General features: G+C 36.2%; 1 protein-coding gene and 1 long non-coding RNA gene across 2 annotated transcripts; both read right to left on the bottom strand.

Annotated features, from left to right (window-relative positions):
* Positions 1-4,643: 4,643 nt before the first annotated feature.
* LOC144968080 (uncharacterized) lies at positions 4,644-7,605 on the bottom strand. Its single transcript, XR_013644504.1, has 2 exons — positions 5,988-7,605; positions 4,644-5,637 (listed from the first exon to the last, which is right to left on the bottom strand). It is a non-coding gene; the product is annotated as an uncharacterized LOC144968080 (long non-coding RNA).
* A 3,654-nt stretch (positions 7,606-11,259) lies between these two features.
* LOC144968079 (uncharacterized) lies at positions 11,260-19,784 on the bottom strand. The gene is made up of 3 exons (XM_078906063.1): positions 18,327-19,784; positions 16,705-16,965; positions 11,260-16,088 (listed from the first exon to the last, which is right to left on the bottom strand). Exons 1-3 carry the CDS (start codon positions 19,410-19,412, stop codon positions 13,581-13,583), a joined length of 3,855 nt encoding a protein of 1,284 aa, XP_078762189.1. The 5' UTR covers positions 19,413-19,784; the 3' UTR covers positions 11,260-13,580.
* Positions 19,785-20,076: the final 292 nt, after the last annotated feature.

Raw genomic sequence — 20,076 nt, 5'->3', positions numbered from 1 at the left:
GGAAATGTCAGATTGGCATTTTTCAGCAAATCGTGGCATTCATAGTGATATAATTCACTTGATCACATAACGGTATTCGGATTTACAGAAACTTTAAACAAGTTTCACCGATTAACAACATCAACTAATATTACTGCTGATATTACTGTCGTTTTTATGCCATCGATGTGATAATTATTGCCCTAGGAAATATTTAGTTAAACGTTTCGGCAAACTGTCAATTGGTTCTGTCTAGCTTCTAGCCCGAACAAACCAAAAGTAGACAGATTCGGGGACTTGATATTTATCGCGTCCGCTTCAGATTTTCATTTGACCTCACATAAGTTAAGTAAAGGGGAGACATTCCGAAAGCTCCTACATCCCCAGTATTCATTCAATTTGTATTTTCACCGTTGATATTTTGTCAGGCGTTTATTTATTCAATTTGTCATCATATAAAAGCGTTTTAAAAACTCTAGAACAAACCTTGACAGATTTGTGAAAGTTTAAAATTTCATAATTTGACCATTGTTTTGATTCTCGGCCGCCATTTTAATTTGTGAAGTATTGAAGGTAGTGCAAAGCACTCCCAAGTAAAGCGTGGTAAAGACTTGCGACTTATTGATATTGATATCTAAAGACTGATAAACTAAAATCACGCCGAATAAAGCATGGCAGCGACTACACGCACATCGATTAAAATATGCATCTAATCGTAATCAAGCTAATAAAAAAAAATGATTCTGGCAATATCGAATGAAAATAGTTCTTTCCCCGCGAAATTGCGGGCTTTTTACTAGTATATATATATATATATATATATATTATATATATATATATATATATATATATATATATATATATATATAATATATATATATATATATATATATATATATATATATATATATATATATATATATAAACATAGATATCGTTGTAGTTTGATGATATATTAATATCATATGAGCATGTCATATACAATATTATAACGCACCCTTTCTTCTTTGTTACTATTAATATACGGGTTACGAAAATAGTGATGGCTGACCGATTGATGAAATGGTGCGCAAGCAAATGGCGCTATTTTTTTTTTTTACTAGATTTCTCTTGCATAAATTTTAATAGATATGAGAATAAGGTTTTATTATAGGAAGTTTAACCCAATTCAGAAACAGTGACCTAGAGGAAAAGCCTAGTAAACTAGGCCTTTTTAACTGTTGAGAAAATATGATTGCCGATAACGGTTATGTGCGGCTATGTGGTCTTGCGTTATGACACTCGCTTTCGAAGATCATGGGTTCAAGCCTCGCTCAGCGCATAATTTAATTGAGTTCTTCGAAAGGGCTCTTTACTCGCATTCTCTCAGGTGTAAAATGAGTCCCTTGCCGTCAATAGCGTTGTCCTTGTTGGAGAAAAAAATTATAATATCGCCTAACAGGCGTCATGTCTAGTCCTAGATGTTACGTGTTGCTGTTGGTTAAAGACCCTTTGTAAAGCGTTTTGTGCAAAATCCCTCTGTTTATAAAATGGTCGTACATTGTAACTACGTTCATCCTAATTCAGAAAGGATGAACGTAGTTACAATGTACGACCATTTTATAAACAGAGCAAATATTAATTATTCGGTTTCGCGCCTTGCTTTTCAGGATACAGTAGTCTCCGTTTATAAGCATCCCGGCTACAAGCATGATCCGGTTATAAGCACGCTCGGAGCTCGAAACATAATTTTCATGTATAATTTTAACCCTCAATATGCAATCTAGCGGAAAAGCACTCCGCTTTTAAATGCGCTCAAGCTTTTGACCATTTTTTTAAAAAATCCATAAATAAAAGACAATGAATAAATAAATAAAAAGAAAAGTACATTTAAAAAAAAAAACAATACAAAAGATTGTCAAACATGGTTGACAGAAACCATCAAATGCTCAAATGCTCTGTGAGTGACGTATAACCCACACCTCACTATTCTATAGCAAGAAAAATTAACACATCGGTGGTGAAATGGACAATACACGTCAGTCATAAAATCTTACATAACAATAGTAGGCAGGCGGTAAGGATATATATATATCTAGGCCTGTTGCCGACACTATAATATATATTATTTTGGATTTACGGAGTTTTACATTGATGTGGCAGCAGCAGCTTCTTGTGGTTCTCACATTACCATGTTATAACGATCGACCCAACCAGCAAAGTCCGGTCCGCATTCGTGCACCATCGCGAACGCGCCCGGTAGCATCGTCACAACACACAGTTCAACTTGATGCTCTGCCGTTTCGGGTTCTTGCCCACATCTAAATCACTATATATCGCCTCAATACGCCTGGCAGCCTCGCAACCGTTTGCCGTTCAAACCAGATGACCTGCTACTTCAGGTTCTTTGCCACGTGTGCGAGAGAGAGAGAGAGAGAGATGGAAAGTCCCCACGGATAAGCGTGGCCGCGATCTGACAGATTCTGGACCTTGGTCTTTTTGCAGCTACCTCTTGCTGGTACAGAAGACTGACAACCTATCTCCTAATTTCGAGCAGACGACTTCTCGTCCATGATAGAGCGGATTTTTATACAAGTCGATTTCCATCTCGTATGTGTAATGCGCAAGCCAGTGTTATCTTTTTTAAATGGGGAGAGGGAACGGGCGCAAACACTAAGAACAAGTGAGACATCGTAACATCCGTCATTGGGGATCGGCTGTAGGTAGGATATGAAAATGGCACCAGACGGACCTATAGTAATTCGGAAATTATAACTTATTATCAGGATAGATTTTGTACTTCAATCTGTAGGCGTCTTCTAAAAGTATGTCGTCATAGAATTATCATAGTCTCTGAACATTGGACAATGGGTATGATATGCATTTGTTTGTTTTTAGGGATTTTACGGTGCTAACGACGCTTTAGGAGCATTTGTTGTTTTTAGAGGTTTACGGCGCTTGCGACACTTTCAGGTAATTTCGGTGCCAGTGAAAAAAAAAAGAAATAAAAGAAACTGATAGGATTGTAGATCTAAAGTTAAAAACACAAAAGAAAAAGTAAGACAAAGGAGACTGGTCCAAATAAATAAACTAGGGAGCAGACGCATGTGCAAGATAAAGATCTGAACAAGTGTGTATGAAACATGCCAAAGCAGGAAAGGAAAATACAAACGAAAAAAAAACATCCCAAAAAAAATCAGTCGACCTCGACTTGGGATCGAACCTCGGACTTTCTGATTACCGACTGGGACAAATAGGAAAAAGGAGATTCCGCGAGCAATCCACCAGTGCGACAATTTTGACATGACCTAAAAGTCAAATCCAGGCACACGCAAGGGACTACACTGTGAAGGTTACACTTAAATGATTACAAAGTACAACAATATTTTCAAAACGGTTGTTAACCCTTCGACAACCCCCAACCTGGAGGACAGGGTGACTCAAAAAAGGAGAGCCACACTATTAGTCGCCTTTTACGACCCGCTGGCTTGGCGTTAGGCTATCCTTGCACCCTCTCAGTTGAGGGACCTCGGGCACGACACGCCAGGACCAGGAGAGAAAAAAATCAACCCGATCAATCTCAATCCAGAACAAATCAGAGAGCAACACAGAAAGGGACAACAGAGATGGAGGATAGAAGACACGGCCAGTGACTTATCTGTGCTAAAGCAATCAATCGTCCAAGAAACAATAAAAGGAAAGAAAAGGGGATTTTATTAATCAACGATATACAGTAGAATCTGCATAAAGTCAACACGTATTTATCCGAGACCAGTTGTTTACATGTGGATGCCCAGAGCAGACGATGGAACACAGCCTTAAAGAATATCAGGGCGGACCCAGCTGCACTGATCATGATCGTTTTGTGTTTATGTTTTTAATGGTTTTACCGCGCTTGCAACACATTTAGGTTATATCAGCGCCAGTAAAAATATAGAAAATGGGATAGTAAAAAATTCAAGAGTTACAATTAAAGCACCCAAGAAAAAGTAAGACAAAGGGGAACTGGGAAAAAATGGGGATCAGATGTAGATTCCAAGAGCATACCACCAATGTTTGAGATCACCTATAAGTCTCATCCGGGCACAGACACAAGATCCAACAAAGATCAATACACTCAAATGCTTACATTATACATTCAAAATAACAAATATAATAATACATAACAGAGAGATGATTTACAAGGAAAAAAAATATCATCTCCCAAAACAATAACTATGCATTTGACTGTTTCCCTCCCTGCCAGGGCCAAGATAAAACCAGGTAATCTCATTCCAAGACAAAGACAGAAAGGATATTGGAAAACAGATGTATAAGGGGATAGAAGACACAATATGTACCCCTCTGCCCACTATGGGAGGTCAGGAACCCCATCCAGTGATCATGATCTAAGATTCTGCTCCCCAGATGCGGTGGAGTGGGTTCGGTGTTCGAGCGACAAGCTATGATCAATTCTTTATCCGAGTGTGTTCTATTGGATAATGGATAATGTCATCCTTGCTTGAAGCCAACCAATATTTCTGGTCCAGCGGAGTTCACCTTATCAGGATTCCACTGTACAAATTGATAGAATTTTTGCTTAAAAAAAAAAAACAACAACAAAACTACAACGAATAAAAAAATAATAAACAAAACAACAAAAACAAACATGAGAGAGTAAAACATAAACCACGAAACAAATAATATAATGTACAATCATTGCGTTTATTAGTCGTCTAATTGTATGGGGCAGTATCAAAATCATCAACAGCATCATTCCATCTAAACTAATACACAGGGTATGAAAATCACTCTTTTGTGTTTATAGGTGATATGCGGCGCTTGCGACACATTTAGGCCATTTCAGCGCCAGTAAAAAGGAAGAAAATGGGATAATCAAAAATTCTAAATTTACGATTAAAAGCACATGGGGAAGATTAAGACAGAGGGGTATGATTTTAAAATGGAACAGATATGAGTTTCAATAGCACATCACCGGTGTACTCAGTTTGAGACTCTCAATGAGAGCACCTAAAAGTCTCATCCAGACACATGCACAGGATCCCTATAAGAAGAAAACACTCAAACGCTTATAAATCGTTATAGTTTTCAAAACATCAAATATAATGACAGAGAGATGATTTACAAGATAAAAAAATTATCTCCCAAAACCATAACCGCATATATTAACTTGACTGATTCCCTCCCACTAAAGGACTCCAAGAAAAAGACAAAAAGCAAGTTGGAAAAAAGATAATATAGGGGAATAGAAAACACAGGAAGTAACCTCCCAGCTCACTGTGGGAGGACAAATAACCCCACTTAGCTGATGGGAATACCGTCCTCGACGTCGATAGACCCCACCTAGCGGATGGGAATACCGTCCGCCACGTCAAAAGACCCCACCTAGCTGATAGGGGAATACCGTCCACTAGATACGTCAAAGTTGTCAAAACATATAAGCAGTACCCAAATAAAATTGAGTTATCTTATGGTTTGTTTTTAAGGGTTTTACGACGCTTGAAACACATTTAGGTCATATAAGCGCCAGTAAAAAGGATGAAAATTGGATAGTAAAAACAATCTTAATGTACAATTAAAAGAACTGGAGGAAAAAAGTAAGCCAATGGGGAATGGTACAAATATAGAACAGATGTAGATTCCAAGAGCACGGTATCAGTGTACTAAGTTTGAGATAAGCTAAGTCTTTTTTTTGTTTGTTTGTTGCTTTAGGTCTCTTCCAACACAATTGAGGTTATATGAGAGACCGCTGAAACAAAAAAACAAGCAATCTAACAAAAATAGCACAAATTTCAATCAAAATCATAATCTAAAGATATCATAAGCTAAATTATAAATAACCAAGAACAAACAGGCAGAGGATTTACAGGAAAAAAAATATCCCCTGTCAAAAATACAATCACAAACCAAAGAAGCAGGATAGGCTAGTAAAGAGAAGAAGAAACGACATCACTATCGGATCGTACACCCATGCGAACATCATAGGTATACGATTCAAGGGTGATGCTCCCATCCAACCACCCGCTAACCTAAGTCTCATCCAGACACCAGCACAAGATCTCGATAAGAGAAATACACTCAAACGTTTACAAATAATATGTTAAAGATAAAAAAATAACAGAGAGATGATTTAAAAGGAAAAAATTTCATCTCCCAAAAACTAAAACAATACATTCGACTGTTTCCCCTCCAAGCAAAGGACTCCGGCCAGGGTCAGGACAAAACTAAGTAATCTCATTCTAAGGGAAAGACAGAAAGCAATTGGAAAACAGATACAGAGGGATAGAAGACACAGTAAGTACCTCCCTGCCCACTATGGGAAGTCAGGAATGAGTTATCTTAACTTATGTTTGTTTTTAAGGGTTTTACGGCGCTTGCAACACATTTAGGTTATGTCAGCGCCAGTAAAAAGGAAGAAAATGGGATAGTCGAAACTTCTAGAATTACAATTAAAGCACCCAAGAGAGAGTAAGACAAAGGGGAATTGGGAACAAATAGGGATCACAATGTACTTAGTTTGAGATCACCCATAAGTCTCATCCGGACACAAGCACAAAATCCAACAAAGAGGAATACACTCAAATGCTTAAATTATACATTAAAAATAACAAATATAATAATACATAACAGGGAGATGATTTACAAGGTAAAAAATATCATCTCCCAAAACAATAACTATGCATTTGACTGTTTCCCTCTCAGCCAGAACTCCGACGAGAGCCAGGAAAAAAACAAGTACCGTAATCTCATTCCAAGACAAAGACAGAAAGCTTGTTGGATAGGATATGACGGGATAGAAGACACAGTATGTACCTCCCTGCCCGCTATGGGAGGTCAGGATCCCCACCCAGAGATTCCAAGAGCACACTATCAAAGTACTTAGTTTGAGATCACCTAAATGTCTACCCAGACACAAGTACAGGTCTCCACTAAGAGGAATACACTCAAATGTTCATACATAATACGTAAACAAAACATAATACAGGACATAACAGAGAATTGATGATTTACAAGGAAACAAATATCATCTCCCAAAACTCTAAATATACATTTGACTGTCTCCCTCCCAGCTAGAGTATCCGACCAGGGCCATAACAAAACCAAGTAATCACATTCCAAGACAAAGACAGAAAGCAAATTGGAAAACAGATATAGGGGGATAGAAGACACAGCAAGTACCTCTCTGCCCACAATGGGAGGAAAAGAAAAGATATGGGACAGTAAAAAGTTCTAGAATTACAATTAAATCACCCAAGAAAAAGTAAGACAAAGGGCGGGGAATTGGTTCAAATAGGAAACAGATGTAGATTCCAAGGACATACTACCATCAGTGTTCTTAGTTTGAGATCATCTAAATGTCTCATCCTGACACAAGCACATGTCCCCACTATTAGGAACACACTAAAATGTTTACAAAACATATACAACGTTGACAAAGTAAGTACCTCCCTGCCCACTATGGGAGGTCAGGAACCCCACCCAGCAATACATATTTACTAACAGACAAAAATGGTGACTTTGTAGTGGAACAAAGTGAAAAACATTTAGGGAATAATACTGTACAGCAAATGACTGAATTCAAAACAAATTGAAGTACTGGACTTAACAATGAAAAAGTAGAAAACGGTAGGGGCTGCATGTAGCCAGTGATCGTGAAAATACTAACGAAAGAGTGAAAATGGAGGGGCTTCATATGGGAACAAAACAGACACAGTGTTTTGTTCCCATACGAAGCCTCTCCATTTTCACTCTTTCGTTAGTATGGACTTAACAATAACATTATTGATGAATCAATTTCATTAACAAAACATAATCTCGCCTGAGTGCCAGCAGTGACTTCTGTCAAAATTCATGTTTTGAGAAAAACGCATTTGAAGCTTTTCTTTTGTTTGTTTTTCTTTTCTGGATTTTCAACGCGTTAAAAATTTTTATATTTTTTTTTTTTTGGTTGTTTACGTGAGGAAACAGTAATTGATAAAAAAATACATAATATGTTCATAGTCATTAATAGACATTTTGGAACCAGGAGTGCTGATTTCAGTGGTGATATTTTTTAAAGAATTATTTTTTTTCTTTTGACATTGTCACTTATAGCACCCAGCCTACGATATGTTACAATTACAATATCTTTGGAATCAGATCTATGAGAAAACGAGGGTTGGGGGTTGGGGAGAGATGGAACATCATACATACATACATACATACATACATATTATATTGCACCTTTGTTTTGTTGTGTAAAAATAACAAATTAAAGCAGATCTACTGGCTGTACACTACAGGAACGTTTTAAAATCCATGATCCATAAATAGACATGTGAATTGAACAGTCGTGATGTACAAAAAAATCTGGTACATACTCATATATAAAGAGAGAGAGAGAGAGAGAGAGAGAGAGAGAGAGAGAGAGAGAGAGAGAGAGAGAGAGAGAGAGAGAGAGAGAGAGAGAGAGAGAGAGAGAGAGAGAGAGAGAGAGAGGGGGGGGGGGAAGAGAGAGACTCCTCACATCTGCGTGAGTTTAGTTTTATTTTAATATTTTGAAAAGGATCTTTTTCCCTTTTTAAAAATCAATTCTTTCAGGATTCTTGTGATTTGTCTAAAGTGAAACATTTACACAATGACCTCGGGGTCAACTCACGTTTGAATGGTCATTTGTCTGCAGCGAATTACAATTATTAAGACAAGACAAAATCATTTAGCCTTCAACTCTCTCCTTACAGTACATACAATTTTCAGTATTTTTCCAAATTGGCAGGCATACCCAGCAGAAAAGTTGATTTTTAAAAAGTCAAATAAGCTCCTTACAAAATAACATTAACTAAACAAAGATCACTCTTCATTGTTTCGAGATGTACAAAATAAATCTGAAGAAGAAAAATGCATATTGTATGGTAACAAATGTGACAATTTTCCTGTAGTTGGTATGGAAGGGGATCGACTACAACATAGTAGACAACAAGGAGAAGGGTTCATACAATTAAAAAAAAAAAAAAAATCAGCTTTAATATCAGACCTAGTGAAACTGTAATAAGTTGAGAATCGTAAAATTATAAAGGCACACATGCTTTCTTGCATCTTGAATGACAAACTTCTTCCAATTGTGCATCCCTAGGGTTGCTCTTACGATTGGAACATTTTTGAAAATCCCAAAATGCAAGAATCTACACTGCCGCACTCTGAAAAAAAAACCAAAAAAAAACCCCCAAAAAAACGAGTTGTTTAAAATTTTGGCCACAAAACTTGTCATTCGAATGTTGATTGATTAAAATGACCCTCATCTTGGCAAAACTCTCAAACCTTGGACTACCGAGGTTTGAAACTGAACAAAATATTGTATAATATCAAGAGGATTGACATTGCAAATATTTGTTGGCATGACACACTCCTTCGGATCGGAAAGCCCTTAATTCAAGCCCCACTCTGAGCGGTGCATAGTTAAGTCCTTGGAAAAGGCTCTTTACTGCCATTCTCTCACCATACTCATGCGTAAAATGAGTACCTGGCATTGTATTTGTCGGAAAATATAATAATATCTCCTAACAGGCATCATGACTCGTCCTACATGTTCCGTGCTGCTGTTGGCCAGGGACCCTTTGAGCACATTTAGTGGATATTGCATATTATAAAAAGTTCCCCCCTAAAAAGTTCAATTATCATATTACTAAGTCAGGTAAAATATTAAGACTCAGTTTGACTCAAATGTGAAATAGTTTCCAGTTGCAAACAGAGATCAACATTATGAAAGTGAGAGCGTATTCAGGTGGAGAAATTGTTGAAAAATAATTGATAAAGCTGTACAGAGAGATTCAACTGGCCATTATCATAAACAGTGGAATACTGACAGTCAACACCGCTGTTTGTTTTTAAGGGTTTTACGGCACTTGCAACACATTTAGGTCACATCAGCACCAGTAAAAAGATAGAAAATGGGATAGTCAAATTCTAGAATTACAATTAAAGCACCCAAGAAAAAGGTAATAAAAAGGGGAACTGGGACTGGGAAGAACTAACGATCAGATGTAGATTCCAAGAACATACCATCAATGTACTTAGTTTGAGATAACCGATAAGTCTCGTCTGGACACAAGCACAATATCCAACAAAGAGGAACACACTCAAATGCTGACATTATACATTCAAAATAACAAATATAATAATACATAACAGAGAGATGATTTACAAGGGGAAAAAAATATCATCTCTCAAAACAATAACTATGCATTTGACTGTTTCCCTCCCAGTCAAGGACACTGGATAGGGCCAGGACAAAACCAAGTATTCTCATTCCAAGAGAAAAACAGAAAGCAAATTGGAAAAAAAGCTATAAGGGATAGAAACACAGTAAATGCCACCCTGCCCACTATGGGAGGCCAGGAACCCCATCCAGTCAACACCACTGAACCAAAAAGATTGGTGACTTTAAGCAAGGGTTGACCTTATCCTTATCAATGGAACACAGTTTTAGATAAATAAAATAAATAGAAAACTTGGGACCAACAAGAGGTGTTGACTTTATGCAGATTGCACTGTAATAATAACATATAAAGAAACATTGTATTATCTTAAGCAGATTATGCCATTATTGCGTAAGGAAAAACCCAAAGAAACCTTGCAGTCTCCCATGTATTACTAAAGACGTAAATCTGACTTTGTTTGACAATAAGAATGACTGTGTGTAAAGTTAAGCTTCTTGGTATAAATAATGAGAACAAAACAACACAGAATTCTTGTTGTTTTTGTTTGATTTTAAGGGTTTTACGGTGCTTGCAACACATTTAGGCCATATCAGTGCCAGTAAAAAGGAAGAAAATTGGATAGTAAAAACATGAGAAAAAGTAAATAGGGAACAGATATACGGTTCCAAGAACATACTATCAGTGAGATCACCTAAAAGTCTCATTCAGACACAAACACAAGAACCCACAAAGAGGAATACACTCAAATATTTACAAATCATTACTTCGATCATAAAATAAAAAAAATAATTACAGTACATAATAAGGAGATGATTTACAAGGAAAAAAAATATCATCTCCCAAAACTAAATCTATACATTTGACTGTTTCCCTCCCCTCCCAGTGAAAGACTCCAAGTCAGGGCTGGGACAAAACTAAATAATCCCATTCCCAGACAAAGACAGAAAGCAACTCAGAAAACAGATATAAGGGAACAGAAGACAAACAGCATGTCCTTCTGCCCACCATTTGAGGTCAAAGGACCCAGCCCAGAACATCCAAATTGTGTATAATAAAGCAAATGGAAGACAAGAAATTAAAAATATTATAAAATAATAGTCAGATGTAAGTTGCACTAAAACAAGTACGGAGATTTTATTTTTGTATAGAGTTAGATCACTGACCATCACAAACGGTCTGTTGCAAGTGACATGTTTGTTGTAATTAAAAACAAAAATTTTTTTTTTTTAAACAGCCTGTGTAAGACTAATTTTTAAAAAAGATCTTTTCCTTGCTTCAGAGAAAACATAAATCAAAGAATGCAAACTGCGTCTGCGTCTCCTCAGGCAGATTATAAGCAATAATTAAAGCACCACGATCATAGTTTCATGCCTCATAATTTGCGATAAAACAGTTGCACCAATTTTAAACGAGCTCTATGCATATCTCAAGATATCATTTACTTTTGTTGTTGATTCTTCTTGTAAAGAAAAATGACATACATTCAGTTTTTTTAACAAATTCTGACAAAATTGTTTTTGAAAAAAAAAAGATTTTGAAATCATCTCATTGAACTAGTTGTAAGTTTGATTATCAGTGAAAAGAAATCGATAGTGTATGGAGAGAGTGTGAGAGAGAGAGAGAGAGAGAGAGAGAGAGAGAGAGAGAGAGAGAGAGAGAGAGAGAGAGAGAGAGAGATTAGCTAGCAGTCGCGCTAGCCACTGAGCCATCCAGCCACACACTTGAACGATTTTAGTGTTATTTTGATATGTATGAATCCCGAAGCCTGTGTACTATTTGTTCAATTAAAATAATAAAGTTTATATTTCTAAGGACAAAGAAGCACCATCATTCTTTACAAAGCTTTACAATAAATAAACTACAATAGAAATAGAATGATTAGAATCAAGAATTTTGAGGGTTTTTTAAGCCACCGATTAAAGCAAACATTTACAGTGTCCTGTGGACACAGATTGCTTTGTGTTGTAAATCATCCTTATTTTGTTTAAGCTTAAGTTGTCAAAGCATATTTTTTAACCATTCAGCGGCAAAGTGTTAGCACAATACGAGGACATCTTGTTATTTATTATTTACATTATCGAGGTACTATTGAAGATAGTTGTTCTATGGAGTTTATGTCAAAAGTAAACCTGCCAACCTATGCTGAAAAAAAAAATAGGAGTCAAACTAAAAAAAAAAAAAAGAGGAGTGTGGAGAAAAAAAAGAGGAGTGAGGAGAAAAAAAGAGGAGTAAACCTAAATTTGACTTAAACTTAAATGTAAAAGACTTATATTTCTCTATATTATATCCGATAATTTTTATGAAAGTTGCCCAGCATCCCTTAATGAGTATTACCTAGTACCTCAAATTTTAAAAAGTTGCACTCATCAACATGATAAATCAGTTTCACATTTTCACTTTTTTTTTTACCCTTTTTATTTTATTTTTTTTTGGTTAAGACATGACGGATGAAAAAAAATAATTGGAGTTTTCCATATTAAGGCGGGTTACTCAAAAAGGAGAAAAAAATTGGAGAAAATCCGATTTTATCGGGGTACTTGGCAGGTATGATAAAGAACCAAAATACTCTGGTCAGATCAACATAAAACCATTTGCATTGTAATAAACCAGGTTGTATTTTCCATCTTGCTGACCAACTTCAACTATTTGAAAAGATTTATCATTTTGTCTCCACCCTGTATGCTAATTTTCTCAAATGTTTTCCCAAACAATCCTATTTTTATCATATGCAATAATTCAAAATTTCCAATTTAACATTCGTTGAGTTCATGGAGACTTATCAAGCTAGCAGAGAGTAGGAAAAGCCTTTAATTCCAATGACAATCCTCTGTCTGGCTACTCAGATTCTCATCTTGGTGGAGATAATACTTAATGACTTTCAACTATTTCACTTTTTAAATAATTTTCCACCATTTTGTTACAAATTCTAATTTTTTGCATTTAACATAATTTAGTAAACATTCCCATATTATCATATCACATTTTGAACACAAAAGCGTATTAAAATAATATGGGAGATCATACTGATTGGCAAGCCTGTATTTTTAATGGGTCAAATTGAAGGATGGTTTTCCAAAACTCGTTAAGTCGATTTTTCTAAGTTTTGAGATTTTCCATCCATATAAATTTAAATATAAACTTTATTCTAAGCATCAATTGGCACAAAAATTTCCCTTGATTTGTATGAATTTGAAGTTTAAATAATATGATAAAATAAAAGACCGAATGAGAATTTTAAAGGGAAATAATCCTCAATGTTTCAAAATGGGAAAAACGGGTGAGGTAATTTTGGAAAACCACTATTCAATTGAATCATACATGCCATGACAAAATTAAGTAGAAAACTTTGTATTAAAAATAAGTTTTAAAAAATATAACGTTTCATTCTGGCCAGATTCTTAAGATCAATTAAACAGTCAATAAATATCAAAAAGGTAAATAAAAAATTCCAGCATTTGGTGGCATGACTGGGGGCATAGGAGGAGGTGGAGGAAGGGGAGGTAGAGGCATGACGCTACTGTGAAAAATGGTTGTTGTCTGGTGGGCAAAAGGCAATGGAGGTAGTAGAGGAGTTTGATTTGTCATGCCAGGACCAAAAGGATTGGGCAGGCCAAATTGGTTTGGAACCTGTAGTATTGGGAATGCGTTGCTCATAAGGTTTGGCCCTTGGTGAGGAAAGGATGGTTGAAATTGTGATGACAAGTCTGGCTGTTGAAACGGAGGCCTGTAAAAATGTTGATTGGTTACACCCATGGCACCTGCACCACTCATCGCATTGAAATGATCTAGGGTTGGATTGATGATATTCAAACCGTGGATCATATTCATGGGGTTTGACGGTAAGGAATTCTCCAGACCAAATGCCCTGGGTGGATTAACCGGACTTCTAAAACCTCTGGTACTATCTGCTCGAGATGAATAATTCAATTCAGTTTTGATATTCCTTGAGAAAGATTGCGGTTCACATTCAATTTCACGTTTTATATCTGGCAAAGCGTTTGATGATGAAACTGTTACATGAAATGGGTTTTCTGATTGAGTGACAGTGGACAGGGGTTGAGTCTGGATAGAGCTGACCATTTCCATCAGATTCATATCTCTCAATGCTGGATTATCCGTATCAAAACGAAAGACATTGCTTGATTGTGAACAATTAGGTGTTGATTGCATGCTTGGGATATTACTTTTCATATCATAACTGTTACGTCTTGAAGTAGCAGAATCAACAAAAGTGGATGAAGAACTATTTTGAAGAAATGCTAAGGACTGACTGCAATTTTCTTGCTCATGGATATATTCTGATTTGATTCCAAGGGATTGTGGATGATGATGGGAGGAAAATGAAGATGATTCTGATGAACTTTGAGGAAACGTGGGAGGTAGTGGTTGAGATGAATCTATTGGAGATCTAAATGAATGTGAATTTACAGCTGAAAGTGGTAGTGATGACGGAGACTGTTCGTTCTTAACTTTGAAAGAAATTGGTTCATTTATGAGGTATGCGATTTCATTTTCGGTTGACTTTTTGGGAACACTTTTAAATGCACTGCCTCTTTCAGAATGTAATCTAAAATGACTATCATTTATCTTTGGAGTATTAAGGTCTGGCTTTTTATGCTCATCAGTCATGGTTGCTGGTGTTTTAGAATTGTTAATTATATTTCTATTTGATTTCCAGGATGCTGCAATATCTCTACACGTCTTTCCTGGTACAGTCTTGTTTAAGTTAAGTCTCTCTTGAGAGCCATGATTAATACTACCTGACTTTTTATTATCCTCTGAGACGTAAGTTTTACTTGCAGAAATTGCCTTCGGTTGTTCATTTTCATTATTGAATTTGGCAGTCATTAGATGAAGAGAATGCAGAGGTTGCACAGACAAATTGTCATCCTTTTGGAAGCACTCAGAATCAAAGGATTGACCTCGTTTTCTGCCATTCCAATCCCATTGCTCCGTCTTTTCACCAGGACCTGCAGTAGTCGAAGACAAAAGTTCTTGACTGTTTGATTTTTTTGTCATTTCGTGACATGACTGAGAATAAGGGGAAGAAAAAATATCACCTCCAGCATCTTCAACTTCTAAATCAAGCACCATTACATTGTCTGACAAACGGAGAGGAATTTCTTCTAACTTCTGTGAACATATTTCGCTAAACAATTCTGAATTCAAATCAAATGCATTGCCACAGACTCCACCGGGCGGTATTGTATTTTCTTTATCAATTCCAGTCAAGGAATGTAATACTGGTGTGTCTTTGGGGACTAGTTTTGCTACAGTCAATTCTACAAAAATTGTCGTTTCTTGATTAAGTTCAGATTTAGCACCGTTAATTTCAAAAACAAAATTATTTACACTATCATCTTTCTCAGGCCGTTCGTCAACATACACAACTGACTTTTCAGTGCACTGGGAATTTTCAAACAACACCTTTTTCTTAGACAGCTTTTTGCACAAAAGAGATTTTGATAAGCTTCTTCTTTTTCTGAGTTTTCTTCTCTCCCTGGCCATTGAAATTTTAAAACTGTGCGAGCTCGTTGAAGATACACAATTATCACTTTTCTCCGATTCTCTGGTCACAAAAGAAGAAGCGCTGTCATCAGAAAAACTATAAATATTTTCTTTACCCACTCCAAATTTTAAAGAAGTCATGGACGTCAAAGCATTGTCTATTTTAGGGTCTTCAAAATCATCATCACTCTGGAAACAATCTTCATTATCATTCTCAGGAGAACTTGTTCCATTTTCATTCCCTTTATGGTCAGTTTTTGTAATACTACCATCTTTTATGTGGACTTGAAGGTGTCGTTGTAAGTAATGTTTGGTGACAAAATTTCGTTGACATAGATAGCACTGAAAACTCTTGATGTTGTTATGGAGACGAAGATGACTTTGAAGCTGATCATGGAATGGAAATGACTTTTTACATACGTGGCACTGGAATAAATAACAAAGATAAAAGGTAGGTAATTAGTTCATTTCATTATCATGAGTCAAGTCTGGCACTTCGTGTCAGAGAATATTTCAGAAATAAAAAGACAACAAACATTAAAAAAATTGTTTAAATGGTGAGGAAATTCATTATGCTCAGCAGTTATTGAAAATCTTTAAAGACGATAATGAACGAAGTGCTTTGAACTACAAGCAATCCTGCTTGAATGACAATTAATGTAATAATCAATCTCCATCGATACCCTTTTTAATAATTTTTTTAATAATAAGTAAATATATTTTGACCTTGTCCCTAGCCATGTGATCAGTAAAATCTATTGGCAAAGAACGTCCAGTCTCTGTTTCTGTCCAGAATTGCCAATTTCACACCTGCCAAAAGCAGGTCCAGAGATTTTGAAAATAGGAATTTGGGCCTTACTTTAAAATGTCATGCATTTATTTTTAAAATATCATTTATCTCCCTTTGATATGAGATGTGAATCAAAAGTCCAAACATTTAATCAAGATTCAATGTGATTATTTTTAATGTTTTGGGAAAATACTAAAGTAAAGAAAAACTTATGATAATTGCCTATTTTAATTCATTTTAAACTCATTTTACCTCAAAGACCTTTGACTGTTTATTGTTTGATTCTTCACTCTCTTTCACATTTTTCATGTCACTCCTGTCACAACCCTGTGGTTTGACCAATCTCATCCTGCATTCGTGCAGCTTCAGATCTGTATCAGAGCTGAACTCGTCCCCACAAACTCGGCAGATTGATCCATGAGTACTTGAGTGGACAGATAGCTTGTGAGAGATCAAATCACTGGTCTCTTTGAACGATCTGTTACACTTTTTGCAGTATGGTTTCCTCTGAAACTGAAAGGAAAAATATGGAACAATTAAATTCGAGATAATTCAACAAAAGCAAAATTTTAAAATATGTTTGGAATAAAGAAAAGGAATAACAAAGTCTTTGTAGTTTTTAAATTTTTTTTTTAAAAGGACCTCTGGCAGATTCCATATAGAGGACACCAACATTTAAGTGAAAATATGAAAAATTGTTTTGATATAAGTAGTTTCTTTTTTAAACTTGCATTTGCAGAACAGTTATGAAAACAATAACTCTGAATAATTAGAGGCCTTTGTCTTTTTTATGTGAATTCGTTGAAGATTCAGAATGGCCATATATGAAGGACAAGCAGGGCTCTTATTCTTTTTAAAAAATTCAAAAATTTCTTAAGGCTTTTCAAGGATATTTTCATGGTTTTCAAGATTGTGCATACCTTAAATCCGCAAAGCTTAACGATAAAGTCCAAGGTATAGTCTGGGAGTTAAATTGAGTCCTAAAATTGCCTAATAGGGATTGAGATTAGCGGAAGAGTAGCGTCCCTTGATTGGACGTCACCTTACAGAGAGAACGTCAAAATGATTTTGCGCAGGCGTCTCTCTCGTCCTCGCTTTCGGTGAAGTGTCTCATGCCACACAACCAACATGACGTTCTCTCTCTAATAACTTTTCCGCTCGTGATTTCCAATCAAGGGACGCTACTCTTCTGCTAATCTCATTCCCTATACCTATCCATGTCATTGTCCATTGCCAACCACTCCACACACTTCATGAATCCAAATTGTAAGTTTCAGAGAAAAGATATTTAACAACACTAAAACACTAGGTACAACAACACAAAATCCACCCAGAACTATCTCAATGCCAATAAGTCAAGGATTTGCATCTCTCCTCAATATCAGAGGTGATTTTTGTTTTTTGGATGTCACACTTGATACCCTTTGGCTTTTTTTTTTTTTGGCTTTTTCTAAAAACATTTGCCTAAGTCAGGAGAGTGAAGTCCATTGCTTGCTTGAAAACTCATTGCTCCAAGTCTGCAATTATCTTCGCCTGGTCTATAATGATAGGATACAGCATCAGTGTGTTGATCCATAGTCAAGTACTATTCCCCCTCCCCCCTTGTAATTATTCGTTGCTTCATTACGAATTTTTTTATAGTACCAAAGATGTTGTAATAAAGAGATTGCACTGCATACACAAAATAGCAAAAACTTGATAGAACTGAAACTTGTAGTCAATATGATTTCAATCTGTTCCAATCTAATACTAATACTTAATATACCTACGAAGCCTCAAAGGCATTCATAGTCATAGAATACCTATTCTTTTTTTACATACCTCTGAAACTATTTTAATTAATAAAGGTTTTTAACATGCATTTTTATTCTTACCTTGATGACCTTTCTGGGAGACTCAATGTTCATTTTCATCTTTGACATTTCATCCGTCTCTGATTGCTCCTTCAACGTAGAATCTTCATGCTGAACATGATCTCCACTACAGTCTTTTTTAGATTCTGGGCCCTCATCCTGATCATTGTTTTCAATTTGACGTTTATGGCCAATAGTTAATGCATTTGCTTTAAAAGACCTGCATTCCTGATCATCATTTGCCTCATTGTCTGAGATGGACGGTTTCCAAGATTTGCTAGACTGATTAAACTTGTGTGCATATCTCTTAGCGTGAAGTTTTAACTTTCTCAATGTATAAAATAATTCATTACAAGCAAAACATCGAAATGCATGTAGATTACTGAAATTTGATTCAACACAGTGCGCCCGACAGCAGTAGAGTTTGCACAAGTCACACCAGAGAGCAGACATTTCTTCCTTGATCTTTTTCCGGTGATGACTGTTTAAGTCACTTGAGGTTTTGAAACCAACACGACATTTTTTACAAGAAATTTCGGTAGGATTAGAATGACTTAGAGTGTGGGCTTTGAGCTGGTGACTCTGGGCGAACATCTTTGGACAAAAGTCACAAAAGTGGAGCTGTTCTCCATCATGTGATCTAATGTGATGTGCTAAACTTGACTCGTGAAAAAAATCTTTACCACATTCTGGACAACTGATAAGAGTTTCATTGCTATGAGCCAATTCATGATTAATTTTGTCTTTCTTTTTTGTGAAGATTTTATCACATATTATACAGAAATATACAAGCTGACCATCAATTGTCAGTGTTTTCATTCGCACTTTCGGTTTTTCTTTTCCTGTTTGTTTTTTATTGGAATTGCTAGTTGTATCTGTGGAGCATTTCTTTGATTTTGTATCTGTCTCATCCCCTGATTTATGACAAGAGTCTTCATTCAATTCTTCTTCTTGTGAAGAATCACTTTCAGTGGCTGATTCGTCTTCTTCATCCGAGCTTGTGGTATCATTCTCCTCACTGTTTAGTGTGAGACTTGTCAACGTTGATCCTAATAATGACGCCTGTCGTTTCTTCCCATCTAAAAGATTTCTACTGATTTTAGCCATGTTTTATTATTTTTCTAAACATCGGGTACATTACTCTTTATGATAAACTTGATAAAGATTTCAGAGAATCCGCTCCGGTGGCGGTCCATTGTGGTTGATTCTTCTGTTTCTAACTCTGACTCTTTCATTGTTGTTGATACCGCCATTTTGAATAAAATGTCACGTGACTTGTGATTCCTTAGACAAAAAGATGATAAAAATATGAAGGCACGGAAAAGTGGCGTTTTGAGAGGGGATGGGTGACGTGCACTCATTTGCAGGTCTGGAAACCAAAATTATTAAGGTATCATTGTCGTAAAAGAAAGTCTCTCAAACCAGCACAAAATATTTTCATTGACAACAATGTTAGAGCAATCTCATAATTGCGTAATCAGACATGGAAAAGGTATGTGCACGCTGGTTTCCCAGAAGGGAGGTGGGGAGGCATGAGTCCTAGTCAGCCCGAATTCAGTGGCGTCACAAGTAGAAATTGGACATGGGGCTGGTCAAAAACATTTTTTAAACTTGAGCTTTTTTAACTAGCTCAACCCGTTCTACACTGTTTCGCAAGTCAACAACATCAATTTAAGATATAAGACGAGACCCCACACTTGTATCAGTGTGTAAGATTATTACTAGATACTACTATATTTTTCCGACAGACAACTCCTAGGGGCACATGTGT

This window comes from Berghia stephanieae, chromosome 3 (assembly GCF_034508935.2).
Source record: "Berghia stephanieae isolate SIO BIC M18660-M18661 chromosome 3, UCSD_Bste_1.3, whole genome shotgun sequence".
NCBI classification, from domain to species: domain Eukaryota; kingdom Metazoa; phylum Mollusca; class Gastropoda; order Nudibranchia; family Aeolidiidae; genus Berghia; species Berghia stephanieae.
Note: the sequence above shows the minus strand (reverse complement) of the source record. Positions and strands in the feature narration are given on the sequence as shown.

Coding starts and splice junctions, on each gene's coding strand:
- LOC144968079 (XM_078906063.1), bottom strand. CDS start 19,412: ATGGCTAAAATCAGTAGAAATCTTTTAGATGGGAAGAAACGACAGGCG. Junction 16,966..18,326: donor CTCCCAGAAAGGTCATCAAG/GTAAGAATAAAA, acceptor TTTTCCTTTCAG/TTTCAGAGGAAACCATACTG. Junction 16,089..16,704: donor AACAGTCAAAGGTCTTTGAG/GTAAAATGAGTT, acceptor TATTTATTCCAG/TGCCACGTATGTAAAAAGTC.